Source organism: Propithecus coquereli, unplaced genomic scaffold, assembly GCF_000956105.1.
Source record: "Propithecus coquereli isolate 6110/MARCELLA unplaced genomic scaffold, Pcoq_1.0 Scaffold43, whole genome shotgun sequence".
Classification (NCBI taxonomy): domain Eukaryota; kingdom Metazoa; phylum Chordata; class Mammalia; order Primates; family Indriidae; genus Propithecus; species Propithecus coquereli.
This window is the reverse complement of record NW_012150063.1, coordinates 1,063,567-1,075,242: the sequence shown is the minus strand read 5'-3', so window position 1 is coordinate 1,075,242 and position 11,676 is coordinate 1,063,567. Positions and strand designations below refer to the sequence as shown.

General features: G+C 47.2%; 1 protein-coding gene across 1 annotated transcript in view; it reads left to right on the top strand.

Annotated features, from left to right (window-relative positions):
• Positions 1-1,097: 1,097 nt before the first annotated feature.
• PRKCE (protein kinase C, epsilon) overlaps positions 1,098-11,676 on the top strand; it is a 485,500-nt gene continuing 474,921 nt past the window's right edge. The window contains exon 1 of the mRNA XM_012653873.1: positions 1,098-1,768. Within this exon, the coding sequence (XP_012509327.1) occupies positions 1,421-1,768 (348 nt within the window). The 5' untranslated portion in view covers positions 1,098-1,420. The remainder of the gene's footprint in view (positions 1,769-11,676) is intronic.

The window sequence follows — 11,676 nt, the reverse complement described above, 5'->3', positions numbered from 1 at the left end:
CAATACTCTGCAGGCTGCTCTTTCGGGCCACTGCCCGAGTGGGGCTGGGCTGGGGGAGGGTCCCGCGTCCCCCCGCCACACCTCTACCCCGGGCATTAAAAGACGATGTTGGCCGCAGAGTCCCCGAGAGATGCGCAGCCCGCTGGCCTCCCGGTGGAGACCAAAGACAACGTATCCACAGCCCTCTGCACTCGCGCCCCCGCCCAACACCGCCACTCCCCGGGTCCCGCGCCGGGTCCCTGCCCCGCTCGCCCGCCCGCCGCCGCGACCCGGGCAGCCTCGCCCGCACTCAGCCGTTCTCTCCTCGGCTCACTTTTTCCGTATTGCTCCCCCAACCGGCAAAACTTTCTATTTCCCTAAACCCTGGCGCGCGCGCGCGCGCGTGCACACACACACACACACACACACACACACACACACACACTGACGTCTTTTGCGCATTTCCTGCATTAGAGGGAGGGCGATCGCTCGCACACCGACCGAGGGAGAGGAGAGCGCGGGGGAGAGCGGGCTGGCGGGCGGCGAGCGAGCGGCAGCCGAGAGCTGGGACGCGGCGAGCGCGGCGGGCGGGCGCCGGCGTCCAGGAGGTGGGGCCGCGCCGAGCCGTCGTCCCGGCCCCGCCGCCGCGCTGCGCACCGCCCGGTGCCGGCCTGCCCGGAGCCCGAGCGGCGGCCACCCCGACTCCTGAGCCCGCGCGGATGTGAGATTCCGGGCTCCTGGCGCCTCCCGATCGCCGGCTCCGGCGCGGCGCTGCTTCGCCCAGGAGGCGGCGGCCCGGGCAGGCTGTGTGGCTTGTGGATTTTTAAAAATTTGGCTCCGAGGAGGACCATTTCCTCTCGACATGCATCCCTCCGGATAGACTGAACATCCTTCGGTCCACCCCCCGCCCCGCGCGGTCAGAGGCAGGCGCTGGGTGTGCGAAGAGGATCCGGGTTGAAATCTGCGCCCCCGGTTCTCGTCCCCGCCCCGTCCCACCGCCCCCTCCCGCTCCCGGAATCGAAATTTCCCGGGATTATGTTTCGGAAAGGTAGGTAAGCGCCGGGCGCGGCGCCCGCTTCCCCGCAGCCCGGAGCCGGAGAGCCAGCGAGGCGGAGAGGCAGCCCCCGCGGTTGCAGCCGAGCCGACAGCTCTTCTCTTCTGAAGGTGCCGCTGGTGGTAGGGGGGGAGAGACTTGCTCCAAACACGGACGTCCCCCAGCTCTCCCCCCCTCCCTGTTTTCCGTTAGGAACCCGGCGAGGAAATACATGCACTCGCTGACAATCGCCCGCTCCAGGGCGCAACGCCACAAGGTGTAGGGAGTGTGTGGGGTGGGGCGAAAGGGGACCCAGGGGTCCCCGTGGCTTGGAGCGCCGGGCCGTCGGTTCTTCATTCCTGCCCTCGGGGCGGACAGTGACCCCGGCCCCCAGTCCCCGCCCCGACCATGGTAGTGTTCAATGGCCTTCTTAAGATCAAAATCTGCGAGGCCGTGAGCTTGAAGCCCACAGCCTGGTCGCTGCGCCATGCGGTGGGACCCCGGCCGCAGACTTTCCTTCTCGACCCCTACATTGCTCTCAACGTGGACGACTCGCGCATCGGCCAAACGGCCACCAAGCAGAAGACCAATAGCCCGGCCTGGCACGACGAGTTCGTCACCGATGTGTGCAACGGGCGCAAGATCGAGCTGGCGGTCTTTCACGATGCCCCCATCGGCTACGACGACTTCGTGGCCAACTGCACCATCCAGTTCGAGGAGCTGCTGCAGAACGGGAGCCGCCACTTCGAGGACTGGGTGAGTTCGGCGCCTCCGGTTCTTTCTGGGAACCCGGTTGTGGGGTCTCTGGGAAAGACTCGCTGGCCTTGGTCGTGGGGCTCGGGGACTTACTGACGACTGTGGGGTGTGTGCATGTAAGTCTCCGTTTCCTTGGGGAGGCACACTTCACTTCGTAGCTGGGGAGAAATAGGCATTGGGGCGAGGAAGATGAGACTTAGAGAGTATGGCCCTGTGCCCCCTCCGTGCCCTCCAGACAGCGGGCGCTGCAGGGGCTGGCAAGCAAGGAGAGCCCGGTCTCTGGTGCTGAAGGCTGGCCGAGGACCCGGCGTCTTCCGCAGGCGCGTGGTGGGCAGGCTGTGTGTGATCGTGTGTGGGTGGGTCCCTCCGTCCTTGGAGAGGCACGTGGAGCCTTAGACTGAAGGCTTCTTGCATGTCCTGGCTTTGTCCTGCGTAGCCAAGTGAGGAGTCACTTTATTTTTCCCTCCTGGAGGAAGCTTGCTTGTTTCCATTCTGCTCCTTGGTGGTTAGCTCATCTTCTGACATCCAAGAAGAAAAAATGTGTTCTCCAAAATGTCCCCTCTAGGGTCCCAGAAACATCAGTTGAGCTTGTTTTTCCTAATTCATTGCCCATCCATCCAGAATGAATCTGGTATTTTAAAAAAACGGTTTTGCTTGTGGGTAATTGGAAGTCAGTGCTTTGAATCTGAAAGTTATATTGTTTCTCTGTTTTGATTGTCAAGATACTGTGCAATGAAATGCTATTTCTAAATCTGAGATTGAGTTAATTGTTAAATGATTACATTGTAAAAATATTAGGGAGTTGGAAACAGGCCTTGTTGAGATGTGCTATAAACCAAATGCATTCAACCTTGGCACTTGGACAGAGAGAAGCAAGCTTGTATTTTAGCTGTTCTTGGAGGGAAAGTGTTAAATTAGGAAACGGATTTCTATATTTTCAGGTTTGTTACATGTTTCCACCAATAGCAAGTGTTGCTCTGGATGCATATATTTTCAGGTTCTTTGGTATACACAGAAAGAGAGAGAGAGAAATAGCTGAGTTTCATGAAGAGATGTAAAGGGATCGCTATCTATTGAAAACCAGATAACTTCATGAGTGTTCTGGGGGTCAGGGGTTGTGTACGAATCACCTTGGCATATCACCCTACATATTTTTTCAAGGACACGAAGGTTTAAGGAAAAATAGGAAAAAGCCTGTTCTTTTTATGCTCACGGCTGTGATGTAGTCTGCCTGAAACCATGGTTACAGGGCTCACAGGGAAGCTCCAACAAGCCACAGGAGTACAACTCCAGGAGATGTGTGGCTTGCACTTTGGGAAGCGAGCAAACCTTTATGGAATCCCAAAGAACTCAGTGCCATTCCATTCCATTTCACAGATGCCCCTCACCTCCGCCTCTCTCCTCCCACCAGAGTTCCTACTCATTCCCTGCTTCCTTTCCACACGTGGCCTTTCGGCCTTTTACTCGTGGAAGCTGTGCATGTCCTGGGGGGTGGAGGCAGAAGGGATAACTAATTTCAGAGTCCAGAGTGCTCACCATTACACCATGGAACCTTAGGGATAACTTATTTCAGAGCCAGATCTAAAAACCTGTCATTTTTTTTTTTTTTTTTTTTTGAGACAGGGTCTCACTCTGTTGCCTGGGGTAGAGTGTGGTGGCATCATCATAGCATACTGCAGCCTCCAACTCCTGGGCTCAAGCGATCGTCCTGCCTCAACTTCCCAAGTAGCTGGGACTATAGGCACAAACCACCAAGCCCAGTTAATTTTCCTGTTTTTTGTAAAGATGGGCTCTCCCCGTTGCCCTGGCTGGTCTCAGACTTCTGGCATCAAGTGATCCTCCCACCTCCTCAGCCTCCCAAAGTGTTAGGATTATAGGCGTGAGCCACTGAAACTGGCCAGAATCTGTGATTTTAAAGTTGTTGTTGTTGAACAGAAAGAGGAAGAAAACAACTTGACTATGGTAGCTAGGATATGGGGTCTTGTGCAGTGTGTGCAGAGGAGGGGCTTGGACGGGGGGCAGAGCAGAGAAGACGAACGGCAGGACTGCATTTTTCCACAGAATGCGTGTCAGCTGGAGGAAGAGTGTTTGTGTGTCTCTGGTGCTGCTTTGCTGGGGTCTACCCCAAACTCTGGGCACTTCAGCACTTCTGGTGAAGCCTGTAGTGGTAACTACTTACTTGGTTATCATTCTCTAAGGTTCTCAAATTCATGCTGGACTTGGCCCTAGACCAGATCATCTAGTGCATGGGCAAGTTTTGCAGATGAGGACAGTGAGTTCCAGAGAAGCTAAGTGGGCACCCAACGTCACACGACCAGCACAGGTGGGTTGGAAGTAGGGCCCTCACCTCCTATTGTCCACCACTTGTCAGGGAGGGGGAGGTAAACAGAGCCACCAGATTCATGTGCTGTGTCCCTGACATTTTTATTGTGTGTGATAACTTAAAGTGCTTTCAAAATCATTATCTCTTTTGCCTTATAGCAAGTGTGAATTAGGTATGACAGCTATTGGACAGATTAAAAAACGTCAGACACAGAGAAGCCCAAAGTCAAAGGAGAAATCAAGTAGTGGAGCTGCTTCTGATTGCTCATCTAGGTGGTTTTCACGAGAGGATGCTGCGGCCACTCTGGTTCCCCCAGACTGAACGTGGGGATGCATCGGCACAGGTGACTGGCCCTTTGAAACAGAGACAAGTTGCAGCTGGGCTAAGTTCACCTTTCTCAGTCCCATAATCCGGGGTACACCCACAGATTCACTGCTTTTGGTAGAATTGCCTGGGCTCAGGCCTCTGCTTCCTTACATGGCGGCAATGGAGAGACACACCCTTTCTCAGGTGTAGCTGAGAAGTCGGGCGTGAAGTAAGGCGATGTGGAGAGCAAGAAGCCGCTGCTTCTCTCATTGCTGCAGGACATGGAATTCAACTGCACTCGGAATTCACATGTATTCACGGAGCTTCTGTTCCGTGCTCATGTCCAACCAGAGAAGCGTAGCACTGTAGGCAATCCAGAGGTAGAAGAGGCTGTGGGTTACTCTCAAAGGGCTTCCATTTCACTAGAGAAATGACACTAAGCAGATTCATGTAGACACTTACGTAGCAATTAGGTTCCAAATGAGCACTACCATAAATATGTTAAGAGTTCAAAAAGGGAGTGTGCTAGGAGAGCCAGAAGAATCCAGGAGGGTTCCTGGGAGGAGGCATGACCTGGGTGTGCAACGGTAGGTAACATTTAAGGAAGCACCTATAAGAGAGGACAGTGTTCTGGGCATGGACACTGCTGGAATAAAGACAGAGAATGCCCGTGGTCAGGGCTGGAGAATGGATAATTAGGGCTGAAACCAAGGGTACTTATTAGGAAGGACAAGGCAGGCTAAGGTTTCCCAAATTTAAGACTTTTATCTGAGCACTGCCTGTGTGATTATTTACTTAATGTTTTAAAAAATTGATTCTTTTTTTCCACTTAGTCTTTTTTTAATCCCCACTATGCATGAAATCACAGTTTTGGTTATTATAGTTACAATTTTTCTTTATCCTATTAAAATAAACATGGTTCTAAAATAAAAAGTTCATTCTAGGTGCCTCTTAACATCATTAGTTACGTGGAAGCACACCTTTGAAACACTGGAGTGGGAGAAAGTTTAGAAAACTGAGGTGGATTCTAGAATGTGTAAAAGCCTGGCTAATTATGCTCCAGATAATGAGAGACGTTTCAGTTGTGATGACAAAGGGGATTGCTTTAGAGAAAGCTCATTACAAAGAGGAGGAAAGGTTTTGCTGGTGCTTGAAGCAGAATCCATTATAACACTATTGCTATAGCTAGGGCTTCCAAGAACCACATAATAATACCCCTCAGGCTTTGGTGTGCGTAAGAATCACACCAGTGATAAAGATATAGATCCTCTGTCTCCACCTTTGGAGCTTTTGATGCTGTGGTTTGGGATAAGCTAAATGCTGGGAATCTGCATTTTTAATAAGCTGTCCTGGAGATTCTGGCTTCCTTTGAGAAACTTCGGGCTGGAATAGAAATTGCAGGCAGGAGAAGGTTCCAGGTAATTAATGGATCAAACTTTCATACATAGATATGTCCTGAAATTTTATTGTAGAACTTTATAATTCTTAAAGCAAGATTTGTAAGGATAATCATGTGAACTAGAAGTATTGGGATTCATGTTAGAACCAGAGGCCGGATAAAGGCTGGATGGAGTGGCATTGCATTTAGGACAGGGGTAGGGAGGCCGGGCTTTGAGGGCTGCCTGCAGGTCACAGCTGGCCGTCTGTTCACACTCTGGATTTTGCCCTATCGTTGCCCCAATAGTCTAGATACCCAGCTCAGTTCCCCTTTTGTTCTACTGCCCTACCTCTGAAGACATCTTTGGTTTGTGTCCCTCCCTTGCTTTGTCCTGTAGAAGAGGCACTCCTAATACAATGGTAATGATAGAAAGTCATCTTTTGAGAGGCACTTCCCCAGAGCGGTTAAGGGGATAGCTCAGGCTGCTGGGGCTTGAATTCTACCACTACCACCTACCACTTTCATGACTTTTAGTGAGAAACTTAACCTTTCTGTTTCTTCTTCTGTAAAAAGTGGGTGATAGTAAATGTACCTGCCTATAATGAAATGGCGTTGTTGTGGGGATTAAATGTGTTAATACGCATAGAGTGCATGGACTAATGCCTGGCCCTTAGTAACTGCTCAATGAATGTTTAACTACTGCAATTATTATTGTCATATTCCCTAAACCTAGCATGGGGCCAGCCCTGGAGAGGGTTTTTTACTGAGCTGATTATTATACAGGTCCTGAAGAAGCCAATTTTTCACGGGCTCCAGAATAGTTCACTTCAGTCTGGTGGTCTCATTTGGCAATGAATGGGACACTAGAAGTGTTTACGTTTTTCCAAAGTAGCCCATTGACGGGCTTTTCCAAAGTAGCCCATTGACGGGCTTTTCTTCCAAAGTATCATACCCCTGCTGACCCTGGGAGATAGGCCTGTATCTGGATTGGAGAGGTTGGGTTCTGGGGCTGCTGGCGGGGGGCAGTCTTACACAGCCCCAACCTGTTTTGATTTGATGCCCAGGGTGGAGCCTGGGTTAGACAGGCCCTCTGCTGAGTCTCCTCTGGTTGGTGTCGTAACCACACTTCGATATATTGTCCTAGGACGTATCTTTATCTTTCAGAAATTTGTAGGGAAATTTTCTTAAAGAATCTCTGAAGATCTCCATTATCATTTAAAGGAGTGAGGTGGGAAGGGCCTGCTAAGGAGGTATGGAAGGGCTGGGAATGGTCCATGCCCCCTTTGTTAAGGGCATAGCTCAGGCTGCTGGGGCTTGCCTTGAATCCCACCGCTACCACCTAGCACTTCCATGACCTTTAGCGAGCCACTTAACCTTTCTGTTTCTTCTTCTGTAAAAAGTGGGTGATAGTAAATGTACCTTCTTATAATGAAATGGGCTTGTTGTGGGGATTAAATGTGTTAATACACACAGAGTGCATGGCCTAATGCCTGACCCTTAGTAACTGCTCAATGAATGTGTGCTCTTACCCCCTGAACTCATCCCCCAGCTGTCTCTCCCTTTTCCTTACTCCTATAATAGCAGTTAATTCAGTATTGCTCCCCTTGGTACATAGTTGGTTGTTTAACAACTACCTGAAGTGATAGTTCTTGGTCCAGTGCTATCACAGATAGCCTCTTGGCATTGGGTCCCTAGAGTTGAGGCCCTGAGACAGTCAGCTCCAGCTTTGTGGGCAGTCAAGGGTTATTTCTCTGTGCTGTTTCTCCTTCTCAGTGTCTTTGACCAATAGCAGATTTAGTGAATATTTGAGAACATCAGTTTTCCAGTTCCTCAGTGGACCCCTTCCCTGGAATCAGTGAATTCTAACTATAGTATGTCTTTGCCACCCACTAGCTGTGTGACTTTGGGCACATGACTTAGGCTCTTTAAGACTATTTTTTCATCTATAAAATGGAAATATAATAGTTATTACCTTTAAGGGTTGTTGTGAGAATTAAATAAAGAACTGTAAATCTTTTAGGAAGAGGTCTGGCTACAAGACATTTCAGCAATTTTATTAATATTTGGAGAGTTATGTGTGTGTTCATAGTTTTAGCATCTTAAATCAGAACATATGGTTCAGTGAAAGATATTTTTCTCCTTGATCTGTGAATATATTTATATGAAAAGTCTTACATGGTCTAAAAATAAATTTAATTTAGCTACACTTAACAAATTGCCCTTTTGAAAATAATAGAATTACTTGAAATGAGATTGTTTTGGAAAGTCTAGGAATTGGGGCCATTATAGACAAAGGTTAATTACTTATTGAAGCATATGAGTAATTGGAAATGGGGGTATTTGGGAGCTGGTGTTTTGGTTTTATTGTACAAACTCCATGTAGTTTCATGGATTTAAATACATTTTCAATGCTATTGATTCTAAATTCCTAATTGTAGCCCATACCTGCTCTTGAACTCTAGGACTCATATATGAGACTGCCTTCTTGTCATTGCCATGTGATTGTGTAAAGGGCATCTTAAACTCAAAATGTCTAATATTGTATACCTAATTTCCCTCCTGCCCAATCTAAGCTCGTCTTCCCCAGCTCAAGAAATGACAATTCCCTTCTTCCAATTGCCCAGGACAAAAACCTTGAGGAGCCATCCTTAATGCCCCTCATTCTTGCATGTTTCGTATTCAATCCATCAGCAACATCTGTGGTTCCTGCCTTCAGAATGTATCCCACATCGGGATCATTTTCTGTACCTCTGCTGACACCACTCAGGCCCAAGTCACTGTTAATCTCGTCCCTGGGTTATTTCAACAGCCTCCTAATTGGTTCCACCTTGCCTCAACTTCTCAGATCCTGTCATTTTGCTCACAGATCCCTCAGGGTAAAAGCTTAAGTCCTTACCATAATCTGCAAAACCAACAAAGTCAGGCCTCCTGTTATGACCTCTCTGACCTCAATACCTCACTACTCTTCCCCTTGTTCATTCCTCTCCAGACATATTGGCCCACTCGACACCCCTTAAACGTACTCACCATGCTCCTGCCTCAGTCTTTACACTGGCTATTCCATCTTTCTAGAATGTTCCTTTCCCAGATATCCTCATGGCTCAAGTCTTTACTCAAATGTTACATTCTCAGTGAGGCCTTTTCTGGTAATCCTATCTAAAATTTCGTCCTTGTTCTTTACACTATATGCTCTTTTCCTGCTTTATTTTTCCTCCTTAGTTCTTATCTCTACCTTATACACTATACAGTTTTCTTATTTATCTTTATTGTTTATCTCTAACACCTGAACAGAAGTTGTATAAATGCAGAATTTTTTGTTCACTGCTGTATTTTTGGCGCCCAAAACGGTGCCTGGCACATTGTTGAATGGAAGTGACTGAATTTAATTAAACAAGTGTGTATTCTCCCATCCCCTCCTGTGATCTAGCACTAATGGTAGATATTGGAGTTTGGTAAAACAAAAGTTGTGTATATATAGTTCCTGCCTCTGGGGAACATGGACTCTAGTTGAGGACACCAGGATGATCAGCAGTTGAGTGAATTCCTTAAACAATCCTTCTGGGTGCCCAGGGCCTGTGCAAGGTGCCGTAGTGAGGGGGGAACAAAAGGGCCCACTTGTCCTCCATTTGCCAAGTTTGAATCAAGTTTACATTTTTTTAATCAGGGCTTTAAATACAAAACCCTTTGTGATTGGCAGCAACAAGAAATGAAATTTCAAATTCCAGCGCCAGAACTCACAGAGCTCATTGAAGCATGTGCAGACGAAGCTTCCAGGGGTTTTGCTTAGGCTAAAAGCACTCCAGAGCAGGCCTGCAGTATTTTACATAAATAAAAGCGACACTTGGCAAAGCATTATATTTCTCTCCAAGTTCCTCCGGGTATATATGGGCTTGTTAAGTAATTACAATCTATTATAATGCTAATCAGCAGGGCTGCACCTGTTTGAAATTTAGTTTTCTGGCAGAAACATGTGAACTGGCCAAAAGTCTGCACTGTGCTGGGAGAACCAAGAGAACAGGAACGTACTGTTGTCATTGTAACTCACTGACATCTAAACAAAATTGAGACTTCAGAGGGGATAGAAATGAAATCCGTAACACTATGTTTTGGGAGGAAGAGGAAAAACAGGAGCCCGGCACCAGACCCAAGTGCTGAAATGAGGACCTCCCTGTCCCCACCCAATCCCTGTCCCCTCTACCTCAGCTTGAAGTCTCAGAGAGGTAGTTTTAAGCAGTGAAAAGTCACCTTTATTTGCCAGCAAGTAGCCTCACTGAGCTCCTTAGCCCAAGAGATAGAAAAGACTGAAAATCAGGCTAAAAAAAGGTTTAAAAAAATCTATGGTGGGTTAATCTATAATTAATTATTGAAGAGAAAAATAGTCTATGATTTTGCTTATGTCCTTTTTAAATAAATTTGTTTTTTAAGACTATAGCATCTCTTGGTGCCAGTCTTCTTTCTCTAGGCAGACGTAAGCACCTCATGGCAGGAAGTATCCCCTCCATTCAGAGTAGAAGCCACTCTGGAAGTTGATGTCACCTACTCATTCATCTGTTGGTTGAATGAGAAAGGCTACCTCTCTGGTGTCTGTCTTGTAGAAGTTCAAATAGGAAGCATTCTTTAATCAGACTTAGATTGTGTTCTTAGAAGTTCATCATCTGGTACAGTGCTGGAAAAGAAAAGATGGTAGAATTCACAAAAGATTCTAAGCAGTGGACAGAGTGGTGTATTAATTCATTGTTCTGGCCATCCTTTTATCCATTTGGCAAATATTTATTGAATACCTTATATGCCAGGCACCATGCCAAGAGCTGGTCCTTGCTCTCATGGAACATACAGTCTAGTAGGAAACACAGTATTAATCAAGGAATAACATAAATATACTGGTATGTAAAATGACAACTGAGAAGGAGAGCTCACCACAATTCTTTCAGAGCCTGGGGACACCTAGACCTCTCCTCTTCAGGATTGGATTAGCTAATACTATTCTTTTTCCCTGGGAAATTTATTGAATGGGGAGTCAAGTCACTCTCATTGATCAGTGGTGTTGGACCTTAGGTTCCACATCTGTGAGATGAGGAGTGAAGATAGTCTAGATGCTCTGTAAGCACCTGTTAACAATGACCCTGACTCAGCTCTCTGCACCCTACATTTTGGGCCTTGACTATGTTCAACCTAGCACCTGGTAATATTTTATCTTTATTGTTCTCCATGAAGCTAAGTCCTGTCTCCCCTGCAAAACTGCCAGCTTCTGCTTTTTCCCCTCCTCATCCTTCTTCATTGTTGCAATTGAAATCACAAAGCTATTTTTGATAGCTTGCTTCTTACCTACTGTTCAAAGCCCACAAAAAATAAATTTATTTTTTAAATGGAGCCCTCTCTCTGTATCCTTGAGCCACTAAAAGAGTATTCTAAAAACAAGCAAGCAAACAGGATTTCTAGAACGTAAGGTCTATGAATCTCTCTCTCTACCGTCTGCACTGATGATTATCTGAACTATTTTAGGTAGCTGAAAGAAGCATCAATTAGCCATTAAGGATGGAGCATATAATTGACCAGGGTTTGCCAGGCTGTCTTTTCAGGAGCCCTGCAACATTTTCAGGTCTCCGTGATCAAAGAGGTTGGAAGATATTATAGAGTCGAATGCACACTGGGGTATTAAAGATTTCAAGCTGATCTATAGCAAAAGGAGTTGTACACCTCTGTTTAGATATTTCCCAAAAGTATTTCATCATAGAATGCTCTTATTTGGGAAACAGTAAGAGTGAGTGTTTTGTGGACATATTTTGGAAACATTATAATTAGATAAAAGCAGAAATGGACTTTCCTCAAGTGGGCCATTTGTAAAATCAAGATTAACACCCTGGCTCACGCCTGTAATCCTAGCACTCTGGGAGGCCGAGG